Source organism: Xenopus laevis, chromosome 9_10L, assembly GCF_017654675.1.
Source record: "Xenopus laevis strain J_2021 chromosome 9_10L, Xenopus_laevis_v10.1, whole genome shotgun sequence".
In the NCBI taxonomy this organism is placed as follows: Eukaryota; Metazoa; Chordata; class Amphibia; order Anura; family Pipidae; genus Xenopus; species Xenopus laevis.
The window spans coordinates 99307743-99321139 of NC_054387.1; the positions used below are offsets into that span (position 1 = coordinate 99307743).

A 13397-nucleotide genomic window follows, 5' to 3' on the forward strand; every position below is an offset into this window, starting at 1 on the left:
ATTCCAACACTAACAACAGGTGTTTTGGCTCCGCTTTTTTTTCCGCTTGTAAAGAACATTGGGTAAAACACCCAAAATCAAAACTGTACATCATTGCCCTTATAACATTTAATGTATAATGTTTAGAGGGTTATTAATCAAAGGTTGAGTTTTAGGGGTTTGTGAGATTTTTTAATACCACATGTCGAATGTGTTCTTATTTAAGAAAAAACTCGAATCATTGAATTTGGGGTGAACAACCCAAAAACTCGAGTCATTTGTCCGCAGTCAATGAAAAATTGGAGTTCTTTAAATGTAACCTTGAAAAAATTAGTCTAATCTCAAGCCATGTGAGCTACGTAACTATCATGGGAATATACTGGAACCAGAGATCTCTTGAGGTAGAAAGTGAAGTTTATTGACACAAGCTCAGTGGATTTTGTACTCACAAGAGGCAGAATATAGACCAAAGAACAAGGTGGGGGTTTTATACAATTTCACACAAATAGATATTACAAAGATATGCAAAGACAGACAAACAGTGGTGCGGAGCCATACGTAAGCTTGGAGGAACTGTGAAGGGAGTCCCACCTCCCACTGAAGACCCACAACCATAAAACAATAGAACTATACACAATTGAGCTCTGTAGATGTTCACCTGTACTTGATGGGTGAAACAGTATTGACCACTATACATCTGAGTTTAGACTGTCTATAGTGAGTCAGGCCTGCTATACAAATTTAACCATTACATAACGTTATGTCTTTGTCATTGAAACTGTCTCTTCTGCACCTTGTGGGCCAGAAACTTAATTTCCTGTAGCTGTATAAAAGGCATTTCCAAGGACAGTTGGGGGCACTTTGCAGTCTGATAGCTGGATACATACTGAAGGCATCAACATTCAGCCATTAGATGTGCTGCAATGTTATTAACAAGACCTTAAGTCAATTTAGCCTTAATTTATAAATGGGAGGGTGGAGGGCACACGGGTCTATCCCTGGCATCACTGCTGACCTTGGGAGAAAGCCTTTGTAGCACAGTTTACTGCTCTTTTAATCTCTTTATGTCCAGATCTGACCATAAACCAGCAGTTTACATTGGCACCTCAACATATCCTCAGAGACAGTCGTTACAATCTTCCAGTTTATACTTGTTCATTTGGATTTAGCAAGAATTAAGCAATCCACCAATATTGCAAAAATTTATTTCCCAGTGTGCCTGTGTATGCACTTAACTACATGACAAATAACAAAAATGACAAAAAAACAATAAGAGAGAAAATATGTGTGTGGTCCTCTTATACAGGCATCAGGCAGCATAATGTGTGTTTTCAAGTAAAGTGCAATAATACAGACAAACTTGCTGTCAGGTTACCAACAGAATTAGAAATGGAGGAAGATAAACAGTCAAAGGGATTATAAACCGGAAATTAAAATTGTCTATAATTAAGAAAATATAATTATATATAATTTAATATATGTATATTAATTTAAAAAACTGTTATTTGTAACTGCAAGTAAAAGTAGTATTTGTTCCTTTCTTCATATCTGGTTCTGACTCTTGAAACTATGTAGCAGAAGCCAGCTCTCTCACAGTGTGACAAATAAATAATTCTCCTTTATTCCTACATATACTAAACGTATTTTTTTGTATATTTTCTATGACTTTTGATGTATTTCAACGTATCATAAAAACCTGGTTGATCTAGGTTAAATCTTTAGCCTTAAGACTATAGTAATACATTTGTAAAGTACTGGAAATGACCATCCTACTCCGACATAGTCATAGATCATTATAACAAGAATGGCGGTTGTAGCGCTACAAATTATCAGTTTAAATGCTGCTGCATTCCGAACAGAAACAAATATGGATTTTTGCAAATAATTTGTCACATTTTCTAAATGGATTATTCCACCATTATGCATCTCACTGATGATTTTCAGAGATTACTGCTACAACCAATATCCCTCCAATCTTAAAGTATTTAATTGGCAGCAAATACAGATAAAACTCTGCTCCAGCCACATGAACTCTCAAACCAATGCATGACTCGATGGTACATGATTCTATTTTTGTATCTGGTTTAAGGAGGATCTCTTAAACCCACACAAAGTAAAGAATATTTAACTACATATAAGACCCAATGTGACTCTAGACTGTGCAGGCACAGGTGATTTGTGTCAATGACATTGAAACAATGTTGATCAGACTGTAATATAAGTTCCTACTAATACATATAGTATATTGCAATATATGTCAACTTTCTCCTTTAGTATAGGGAGTCTGCAATAAGGATTCATTTACCCTCACACCACTGTAGTTTCCTATTCTATAAACTACCCAAACATTAGGGCCGGACTTACATAGTGGGCACCCCCAGACCTGCTGCCACTCACCGCCCAGGCCCACAGCTGCTGGTTGCCCCATCCCCTTCATTCATTTCTTCATCGGGTCCAGAGCACTGATTGACTGACAGGAAATTTAAAAAACTATTGCATCCCCTGCACATCCCCAGTGCTTCAGAACCAATTTGGCTGAGCAAAAAACGGGCCAAAATTCTACAGCGTCGAAGTTCTTTAGCTTCCTAAAGCTTCCTTTATACATCATTTTACTAACAGTTAGATTATGCTCTTGATTTTACATGACACTAAATCCTCCTATATAAATCTTGTTCAACATTTTTATGAATGATTTGAAATTTTATTATCAAAACCCATGGATCACTGGTGCCACAGGGATGGCAGCTTTGTAAGCCATGAACTACTTTACTTCTTTGAAAATCTCTGCGCTAGAACGTCCTGTGTGGCTGCAGCATATATGTCATATGTATGAGTATTTGAACCACCGTGTAACTTATAATACACATAGTAATGCTTTTCAAAATTTTAATCAGTGTTTTTCACTTGTTTCCTCAGATAACAGTGATTTAATTGCGTGCTCAGTCCTTACAAAGGATGGAGGACAGGCGCAAAGGTTCCTGGCTGTGGATATCTATCAGATGAGTTTGGTAGAACCGGACAGTAAAAGACTTGGCTGGGGAGTAGTGAAGTTTGCTGGACTGTTACAGGTAAATCATGAATTAACTATGAAGTAGCAGGGCTGAATATGTGTTTGGCACTACCATCAAAGTGTAGCAAGCGTACACTCTCATGCCCCACAGATTCTATATCAGAAATCAAGTGAAGACGCACTATCAAGTGCTCCCGGGGGTCCTGGGTTTTATATTGTAAATCCCCCCTGGAATAAGGGGCCCAGCACATACCAGCAGAGTCTGGGCTGTGTGGAGGAGGCATTGCTGCACTTTTCCAGCCCGAACGAGCCTTCTAGCCACATCTGGGCCGGAGTTTGAGTTGCGGCCTAGCGAGGCCTGAAGCCGGGGACTCGCGTGATTGCGAGGCCTGCCCACAGGTGACCGTTCTTTTGAAGCGGGACAGGAGTGCTGCTGGTGGCACAGGACAGCGCTGAGAGGTACTGCAGAGGGGAAAAGGGACTCCATAGGACCCCGGGGGCTACACAAACGGGCTGGGAAAGGATTGTGGGCCAAGGTGTTCAGCTATAAGGCATAAACAAGGCCAGCAGCCCCAGCAGCCTCTAACAGCACTGCGTTGCTCCATATTAGCCCTGCGCTTCAACCCAGACTGGCAGGAAGGGAGCTTGGAGCCTAAATTAAAATGCACAGCCACCCAGGGGGGCTATTGGCCAGATAACACCAGACTCCTTGGGGAAACTGCTAACCTAATAGCCAGGAGATTTAAAAGGAAATAAAGAGCCTGTTTAAAGGGGCATTATAGTATATATAATACCTGCTAATACAATACTGCCTACAACGCCCAACCTATGCTCGGCCAAATTGGCATTTGAGACTGGACAGATAACGAATAATGAGCAAATGTAGAGGGTCCTAGTGACAGCTCCGTGTACCACAGACTACATCCTTTCGCAGAGATCCTACCCCTGCAATAGACACAGAACCTATTATAAAACACTATCTTTCCTAAGATGAGAAGCAGCAAAACACAAAAACTGAAGGCGGATGCAGCATCCAAACATGAGTAATTTACCAGACAACCCTCCCTAACTGGCTCCCCACAGAAGGACAGCCAGATGGCGACTACAAGCTCCCCAACACCGCAACCAGAAGCGGCAACTCAACTGCTACTAGACGCTATTATGGACTGCAGGACTTCACTTTCCACCAAAATAGAGGAAGTCAAAATTGACCTCTCACTGCTCCGGGCTGACCTCCAGAATATGCGTGAGAGAGTGCGTGAGACAGAAAATAGAGTCTCGAGTTTGGAAGATGCCTGCGCCCCAATCCCTTCAACAATAGCTCGCATGGAAACAAAACTCAAAGTTTGCCCCGATAAGCTGGATGACTATGAGAACCAGCAGAGATGCAATAATGTGCGTATTGTGGGGCTCCCTGAGAGAGCGGAAGGGAATGATCCAGTAGCCTTTGCGGAGGGACACTATCCCCACAGCCACCTTCTCATCCTTCTATGCGGTCGAAAGAGCCCATCGTGTGCCAGGCCGGAGTCCTCCTCCAGGTGCACCACCCAGACCCTTTCTAATTCGACTGCTGAACTTCAGAGATTGGGATGCCATTTGGCTACCAGACAAAGCCCGGACATCATGGTGGAAGGGAAAAAAGTATCCATCTTCCCAGACTACTCGGCAGAACTTCAGAGGCAACGGGGCATCTTCACGGCGGCCAAGCGCTGCGTGCGGGAGGCTAATTTGAAATATGGCATGCTTTATCCGGCCAAGCTGAGGTAAACAACTGGCTGGATGCACAGGGAAATCCGTCCCCCAGAGGCAGCCCTAATCGCCCCAACTAAGCTGATGTTCAAAGGAAGGCGCTGCAGCAGATGAGACTACTTGTATTTATGCTCCCCTGATTCAACCAGTAACCATAGACTAATACATATGGTTAAGACCCTATGCTTACCACTACCCACCTACTAATGTTGCCTCTCTCACTGGTGTGGAAACTCCCATTGTTGGGTCAGCCCAGGACTCCCTTGGTTTCCTGATTCGGGGAATCATGCACACTGCAAACATTACTAACTGGGCACTATTACATCCTCTGCATCCCCTACCGAATTACACCTGTGTAAGTGACCCCTTAACAGAGAGAGATATAACAGCAGCACCTTTCTTTCAATTATGCTACTTAAATGTAGCCTGACACTGTTTGTTCAAGAATATGCCCTAAGTCCCACACCTCCAGACAAGGGAGGAATGATGACAGCATCCACCTATGTTTAGTATCCAGAAACATATGGATGACTGCTCTCCCATACAGGGGCTGGGGAACCAGAGGACATGAATATGGGGTTACTATGAAAGTCCTCTTTCTGCTGTACTTCTGGAATTTTGGTGACACCGGTGTTTCACTTCCAAAGGGACACCTAACTACAAAAGACTCTTTACACAGAATATTCTGTTATTCGAGTCAGATCCTGCTGCCGCAGCGAAACTAAGGATCAACCTGTTATGACTATATTATTTAGGTATCACGGAGACTCACACTTTACCCCTGTCTTAACTAGTTTAAAAGTTATCTGTCCTTGGATAACCACTCCCCCGGTTACAATGTTTTGGGAACAATACCTGCCAAGTTACTGGGTCAGGTTGGGAGGGAAGGGTTTTATGGGATGTTGTTGTTATGTTGTTAAATCTTGGTTCATATGGTTCCTGCTTCGACATTAGAAAAATGGTACTTTGATTTATTTTTTAAACCAGATTACCTGTACGATAGAATTCACAAATGTTAAACATGGGGGGCCCACTTAAGTTTCTTTCCTGGAACATCAGGGGGCTGAATTCTAAATTCAAGAGAGCCTTAATGTTTGACTATGTCAAGAAGTACACACCTGATGTTCTTCTCCTACAGGAAACACACCTGGTGGGTCAATGATTGTTGGCACTTAAGAAGCCGTGGGTCGCACATACATATCATGCCACCTTTTCTACTCATGCCAGGGGTACCTCCATTCTGGTTCGCAAAGGTATACAATTTGAATTGCTAGATATCGGTACCGATCACTATGGACGATATGTACTTATGGGGTGTATGATATCCAATCAATTGATAACCATAGCTAATGTGTACATGCCTCCCCCTTTGATAGTACATTATTGGATAATATAATGAGTAAACTAGCAAACTTTCCACCAGCACCATTGCTCCTTATGGGGGATTTCAACGCATTACTGAACCCCTTGCTAGATAGGTTGACCCCAAGCCCCCAAACCACCTCTAGACTTTCTCTCTGGACCCAGGCCATGAACCTCACGGATCTCTGGTGCTGGAGAAATCCTGATACAAGTGTATTCTCTTGTTTTTCAGCTACCTATGACACCTTATCCCGTATTGACCTTGCCCTCGCCTCTGCAGAACTGTTGCCCTGGGTGAACTCGGTGGAGTACTTACCTAGAGCTGTTTCTGATCATTCCCCTTTACTGGTAAAACTAGACCTTATCCCAGGACCCAGAGAACGTCTCTGGCGTCTTAGCCCAATTAGGTTAACACAACCTAACATTAAGGAATCAAATGAGGCAGCCCTCATAATTAACAGTTTTTCTGGGGTCCCCAGGGGCAGAAAAGATTTTTGGAGCGAGCTGGCAGGACTGCCCCTGGGGACCCCAGAAAAACTGTTTTTTGGACTCAATGCGCAAAAACCCGCAAGGGAAATGTGAGTGTGAATTTTAATTGCTTTTAATTATGTTTTAAATAAACGGTGTTACACTATCATCGGTTTGTATTCCTACTTTGGGAATTTGGAAGGAGTTGAACGCTGGAGGAGAAACCTGAGAGAGCTTCATGATAAACGCATCATACCACGGCAGTGGTTTGTAAGTAGGCATTTTATATAGAAGGTGGAGGCACCTGCATCCCTGGAACATATTCCATTTTCACAGGAAAAGCACTCTTTCGCCCCTTTGCTCACCTGTATTGCCACTTTTACTTATTAATAGCCACCTGAAGGAGAAGGGGAAAACACATCCACTCAACATCCAGTGCATGCACGGGGTGATATTTTATATTGCAAACGTATTGCGCTATGTTTGTTTTCTATTTCTGTTGCCACAGGCGCTGATCGCTTCTTATACGTATTCCCTCTTTGGGGGTTTATATATATTCGATTTTGGTGTCACCACATGCAATTGCCCTCCTTAATGCCCCTATTACCTTAGTAGAAGTGCAAGATGCAATAGCCTCCCTTCAATTCAACAAAACACCCGGTCCTGATGGCCTTCCTTCGGACTGGTACAAAACCTCCAGTGAAATCCTCTCCCCCTGGTTGCACAATAATACATGCCACTGAGGAAGACAACCTCCCTCCCTCCCTCCTTCAATGAGGCAGTGATCGTGGTCATCACGAAAGAAGGGAAGGACCCTCTTAAATGTGAGTCCTATCGACCTATCTCCCTGCTGAACACGGATGCCAAGGTGTTTGCTAAGGTCCTGGCCAACAGACTAAAGCAAACTATAGAGGAAATAGTGGAACCAGACCAAACTGGATTTATGCCCAATAGATCTACCAATGTAAATATCCGAAGGCTATTTACAAATTTGCATGCAACTCATGGTAATCATGGCTCACGTGTAGTAGTGTCACTGGATGCGTCTAAGGTGTTTGACAATATAGAATGGCCATACCTTTGGGAAATCTTGAGGAGATTTGGCTTGGGGGATCAATTCATTAAATGGGTGAAACTATTATACCAACATCCGGTAGCTAGAGTCAGCGCTAATGGCTACCTATCAGCTGTATTTAACCTTTATAGGGGCACCCGACAGGGATGCCCATTATCACCATTCCTTTTTGCCTTGGCAGTGGAGACTCTGGCAGTCCTGGTCCGCCAGGCAAACAACATCACAGGACTCCGCCTGGGGAGAGTGGAAGAACGCATCTCTCTCTATGCGGATGACATACTGTTGTATCTGGATAACCCAGGTGACTTCCTTCAGGCGGTCCTGAGTATAGTGGATCACAATTTTCAGGGCTAAAAATCAATTGGGAAAAATCAAGCATACTCTCTATCGATACCAACATCGACCCCGACTTATTCCTCCCACCCCTCTTGTCTGGGTGGACTCGTTCAAATACCTTGGCATTGTGGTACATAGGAATTTAGATGCCTTTATACCTTCTAATCTTGAGCCAATCCTCTCCACTATGAAAGACAAACTGAAAGTATGGGCTAATCTGCCCATTTCCATCTGGATCAGGATCAGTCTTCTAAAAATGATATTTCTCCCCAAGTTCCTTTACATATTCCACAATTCCCCTGTTCCCATCCCCTGTTCCTTCTTTACCTCTATTGATATGGCCCAAACAGCATTTCTCTGGGCTAACAAGCCCCCCAGGTTTGCTAGAGCCAAACTGCAGGCTCCTGTTAGTGAAGGGGGATTGGGCCTCCCACATTGGTATGTTTACTCACTGGCAGCCCAGATTTACTATATACATTGGTGGCTTAATCCAGATCCATATAATCAGAATTTCCCAATACAGGCCACTTTGGCAAGCTCAATAGAGTCACTCTCATATATCCCATTTCGCAAATCCCCCGATTTTTACACAACCCGCCCAGTTATAATCACTCCATACAAAACGTGGGTGGCAGCGCTTAAAGTTTGCAATCTAGCACTACCCCTCCTGTTGCCTCATCTACCCCTATGGGGAAATTCCTTCCTCCCACATCTGCAACATATAGCAGAGTACAAGATATGGCCACAATGGGGCCTATGTACACTAGGGGACTTGGTTAAGGATGGAATAATACGCCCCAGGACCGAAATCAAACATGTCCAAACCCAGGAATCTCTCCCCTGGTTCTCCTATTTCCAGCTTAGACAGGCCACCAATGCTCAATTTCAAGGGAAGGCTATGAAACTTACAACATCTAAGATAGAATCAGCCCTGAGAGCACCTACCACCAAGAAACTTGTTACCAGGCTGTACTCGCTTTTCCTAGCTACTATTAAGCCTCCATTTAACGCAGCAGGTGCAGCCTGGAGCAGAGACATCCCAGGGTTGGAGGATGGGGACTGGGAGGAGGCAACTGACAGGGCCTATGACTATCTCGTCTCGACCAGAGATAGATTGATTCAGTTCAAGATCCTACACAGACTCGACTTAACTCCAAATAGGCTGTTTCGTATGAACAGACTCGACTCACCACAGTGTCCTAAGTGTAGGGCCTCAGAGGCGTCTTACCTACACCTCATCTGGTCATGCCCCCGAATCCAAGCCTTCTGGTCTCAGGTTCTCAACTATATTCAGGATAAAACGGCACTACCCAACCTGATAACCCCTCAGGTGTGCATTCTTGGTGTAATAGATGAGGTAACCCCAAGGGCGGTCATGAGAATTCTTTTTCGTACATTACTGGTCTATGCCAGGAAATGTATTCTGAATTGAATGTCCCCCCAACCACCCACATTTAATGGCTGGTTGAACTTGCTAAAAACAACACTCCCCCAAATACAACTCACCTATACTTCAAGAGGATGTCCTTAGAAATATGATCTGGTGTGGCGGGACTGGCTGGAGGCCACAGAGGAGACTTAATGTTAGAGATGGCAAGATAACAATGGCATATATATATCTATATCAACTACTTAAGTGCCCTAGGGGCAATAGATCCAGAATTATACTCGAATTAAAGTATATACAAATCTGCAGGATTCAAATATTTCAAATGCTGATATAATGTGTGATATATTTACAATAAGATGGAACCATGCATAATACAATATTTGTTTGTTTATTGTTTGAAAATGAAAAATAAAAACCTTTTACAAAAAAAAACTTCTGACATATTATAATAGGCTTCTCCAGGCTCTCACTCAAGACTTCTTGGAAGTTCATTTTCAAATAACAGCACAGTTTATCTTGGTTGAACTTCTACTGGTTTATTTGTGTTCTTTCTTCGTTTTAAAATATTCAGCATTTCTCAGAATAAAACTCCCTTGATTAGAGCACACTGTTTCAGTAAGGTTATTTCACAGTTATTTTATTCGTAGAATGAGGTAATGTCTGTAGATAAAATTATAACAGATGGTTCCTTGTTAATGTCTTTTTGTGTGAGCAGTACGGCTGACTACATTTCAAATGGTATTGAGGTTAAAAGATAAAAGTTGAATGATACCTATTCAATAGTGTCTAAGTCATGGATCATTAGAGCCCTAATTTGTTTGGCTTCCTACAGTAGTCATGTACTAGAGATATAAAGGGTGTTCAGAGTCTTCAGAGTTGTAGCCCATTTTAACCATTTATTCATAAATCCAGACAAGATGGACCGTGAGAGTGGTTAGTGAGCTGAGTGGATGGCTTTACTGTAAATAAATAAATATATATATATATATATATATATATATATCTATCTCTGTATGGGACAGTGGCTAAAATTATAATGCCTTTATAAGAAGGTATTTAGTATTATCAGTTGCAACCACTATATGCTCTTGGACTGCCATTGCAACTTATTCATTCATACCAGTCACAGGTATATACAGGTCCCATACCTGTTATGCAGAATGTTCGGGACCTGGGGTTTTCCGGATAAGGGATCTTTTCGTAATTTGGATCTTCATACCTTAGGTCTACTAGAAAATCATGTAAACATTAATTAAACCCAATATGCTGGTTTTGCTTCCAATAATGGTTAATTATATCTTAGTTTGGATCAAGTACAAAGTATTTTTTTATTTTTACCGAGAAAAAGGAAATCTTTTTTAAAAATTGGAATTATTTGGATAAAATGGAGTCTATGGGAGCTGGCCTTTCTGTTATTCTGAGCTTTCTGGAAAATGGATCTCATACCTGTACTGATTATTTTCTAGTAGAGCAGATGAGGTGCAGGGCAAAAACTTGTTTACAGCTTTTTCGGAAAGCAAGAAGCAAGTAAACATTTTCCAGTTCTTAAAACTTTACCTACATAATGTAGTAAAAAGGTCTTTCAGGTAGAACAATTTTAATAAGAGATCCTTTCCTGACTGTGGAACCTTCTGTTCTTAGGATATGCAAGTAACTGGAGTTGAGGATGACAGCAGAGCATTAAATATCACCATCCACAAACCAGCTTCAACTCCACATTCCAAGCCATTCCCCATCCTCCAGGCAACATTTATCTTCTCTGATCATATCCGCTGTATCATAGCAAAGCAGCGGCTGGCAAAGGGTCGCATACAGGCTCGCCGCATGAAAATGCAAAGAATATCTGGTAAGTAACAGAGTAGGACATCTTTTAAAGAATATTAAATAATGCTAAATGTTAAAATGATTTACACATTTTAATTGGTGTTGGAAACATACTCACATGCCAACAGCACAAAATTGTGGCCCTATTAATTACTTGCCAGTATCTTATTGAAAGAACAAAAATATTAACCTTTGTTGATAATAAAATGATACTCTAGATAATAATATATCTTTATCTTGCTGGTCAGTTTTATTAAGGTTCAAATGGTAAATTGAAATGACAATTTATTTGTCAAAACTCACAAATGCAAATTTAAAACCACCAACTCGAATTTGAATGTGAGATTTTTCACACCTCAAGCCTGGAAAGAGTTCTAATCCAAATATTCGCCATCTAAAAACCTACCGAGTTCATTTACAAGTCAGTGGCAGAGGTCTGTGGCAGAGTCATTTGGAGATTGTTAATTGCCTTCCTGACATTCAAATTTTTTTAGGGGAGAACTCGATTCGAATTTGATTAGAATTCGATTCAAGTTTTCTAGTCATTTGTATTTGATCGAATATTATATGTTTCGTTTTTTTTAATAAATAACCTCCCATTTGAATTCATTAGAGATTAAAAAAAATCACATAACTTCGAAATTCGACCTTTGATAAATCTGCCCCTAATTCTATTGCCATATATCATTTTAATCATGTTATGTATATGCCAGTGGGAAAGCCCTATTTGTAGTGATTATTAATGGGTGCTTTTCTGTTGTATTCGGTTTTCCTTCATCTGAGACACACATGGAAATTATCATTCATTTCCCAATATTTTTGGAATTATTAAGATAAAAGAAAGTATTAAGCCTACAGTGAGCTATGCAACCACTATCATGAACCATCTAGTTGACCCAGCCTAAATTAGCTCTGTTGTCTCATTTCGTAAGAGCAGTTGTATAAGTTTTGTCTTGTGTGTGTATTTACCAATAGGTTTTCTTGTAAAGGAAATATAAATCCAAAAATACTCTCTGCACTTGTATTTGTGACCACTTTGTACTTTTTGAAACCACTGCCTTGTAACTCCATTTTCCAAAATGCTTTTCATTTGCTGCGAGTAAGGAAGGCAAATAACAAATAAATCTGCTTTCATTCAGCATAAAAATGTGGGACTTTTTGCTACTTCGCAGACTCTACTAGAGAATACTACTATTTGCTAACATTGCTTTGAAAGACAGTTGTGTACTTGGCAGTGATTTTTTCATTTGATAGATGTCATTTTTAATGCATCGTTTAGCACTTGCTGAAATGGATTGAAGTTTTAGCTTCAGTTACACTTGACTGGGGCAGATCTTAATGGGCAGAAATCTGACAATCTAATTTTTTTTGCCAAGCTCTTTTAGACCTCCCTGTCCAGCCATCAACAGAAGTCGTGGGGTTTGGACACAGCTCATCAGCAGCTGCTCAGCATCTGCCGTTTCGGTTCTATGAACAGTCACGACGTACATTGAGTGATCTTGCCATGCAACGATCTGGCTTTGGGTCTGTTGACAAGGTGCCAGGTAAGGCATTTTTCTCCATTTTACACTTTTGATGACAAGTTAAATAACTCTGTATTTTTAAGAACTTAAAGGGGACCTGTCACCCAGACATAAAAAGCCGTATAATAAGACCTTTTCAAATGAAACATGAAACCAAAATTATTATTATTTTTTTATTAAAGCATCCATACCTGTTATACACAAATATAAAAGTCCTAACTGTCACTCATGCATTGCTTGCCCCACCTCTATGAGGCAGACCATTACTTTCACTTTCCATTCAACACATTCTAGATGTCACTGCATCTAGTTCATAAAATGGATAAGATTAAAGAGATACTGACACCAGAGATTAAACTTTTTACATCTATTATAACATTGTCTTTGCATGGTATATACAATTTTATCATAAAAGTATTTGTCCATTTACCTATTTGATCCCCCACAGTCCTCTATGAGGGTCTGTCATATTTGTGCAGCAGCAGTCTGTAAACATTAGAAACTCTGACAGCTTGGCAAACTGTCAGGTTTTGGAACTTCAAGTAACAATTACTTACAAAAGCAGACCTATCCGGATAAAATGTCCTATATGTTACTTTAAGGGGGTTATTTATCAGAGATCGAGTTTGTGAGGTTTTTTATACCTCGAATAATCTCACAACTTGAATGTTTTCTTATTTA

At 41.0% G+C, this 13397-nt stretch overlaps 1 protein-coding gene across 6 annotated transcripts in view; it reads left to right on the top strand.

Annotated features, from left to right (window-relative positions):
* The window catches only part of clec16a.L (C-type lectin domain family 16 member A L homeolog), a 130655-nt gene that overhangs the window by 78364 nt on the left and 38894 nt on the right, over nt 1–13397 (top strand). For all 6 annotated transcript variants that reach the window (XM_041576983.1, XM_041576982.1, XM_018236297.2 and 3 more), the window contains 3 exons: nt 2896–3047; nt 11011–11215; nt 12570–12737. In XM_041576983.1, coding sequence (XP_041432917.1) covers nt 2896–3047; nt 11011–11215; nt 12570–12737 — 525 coding nt within the window. The remainder of the gene's footprint in view (nt 1–2895; nt 3048–11010; nt 11216–12569; nt 12738–13397) is intronic.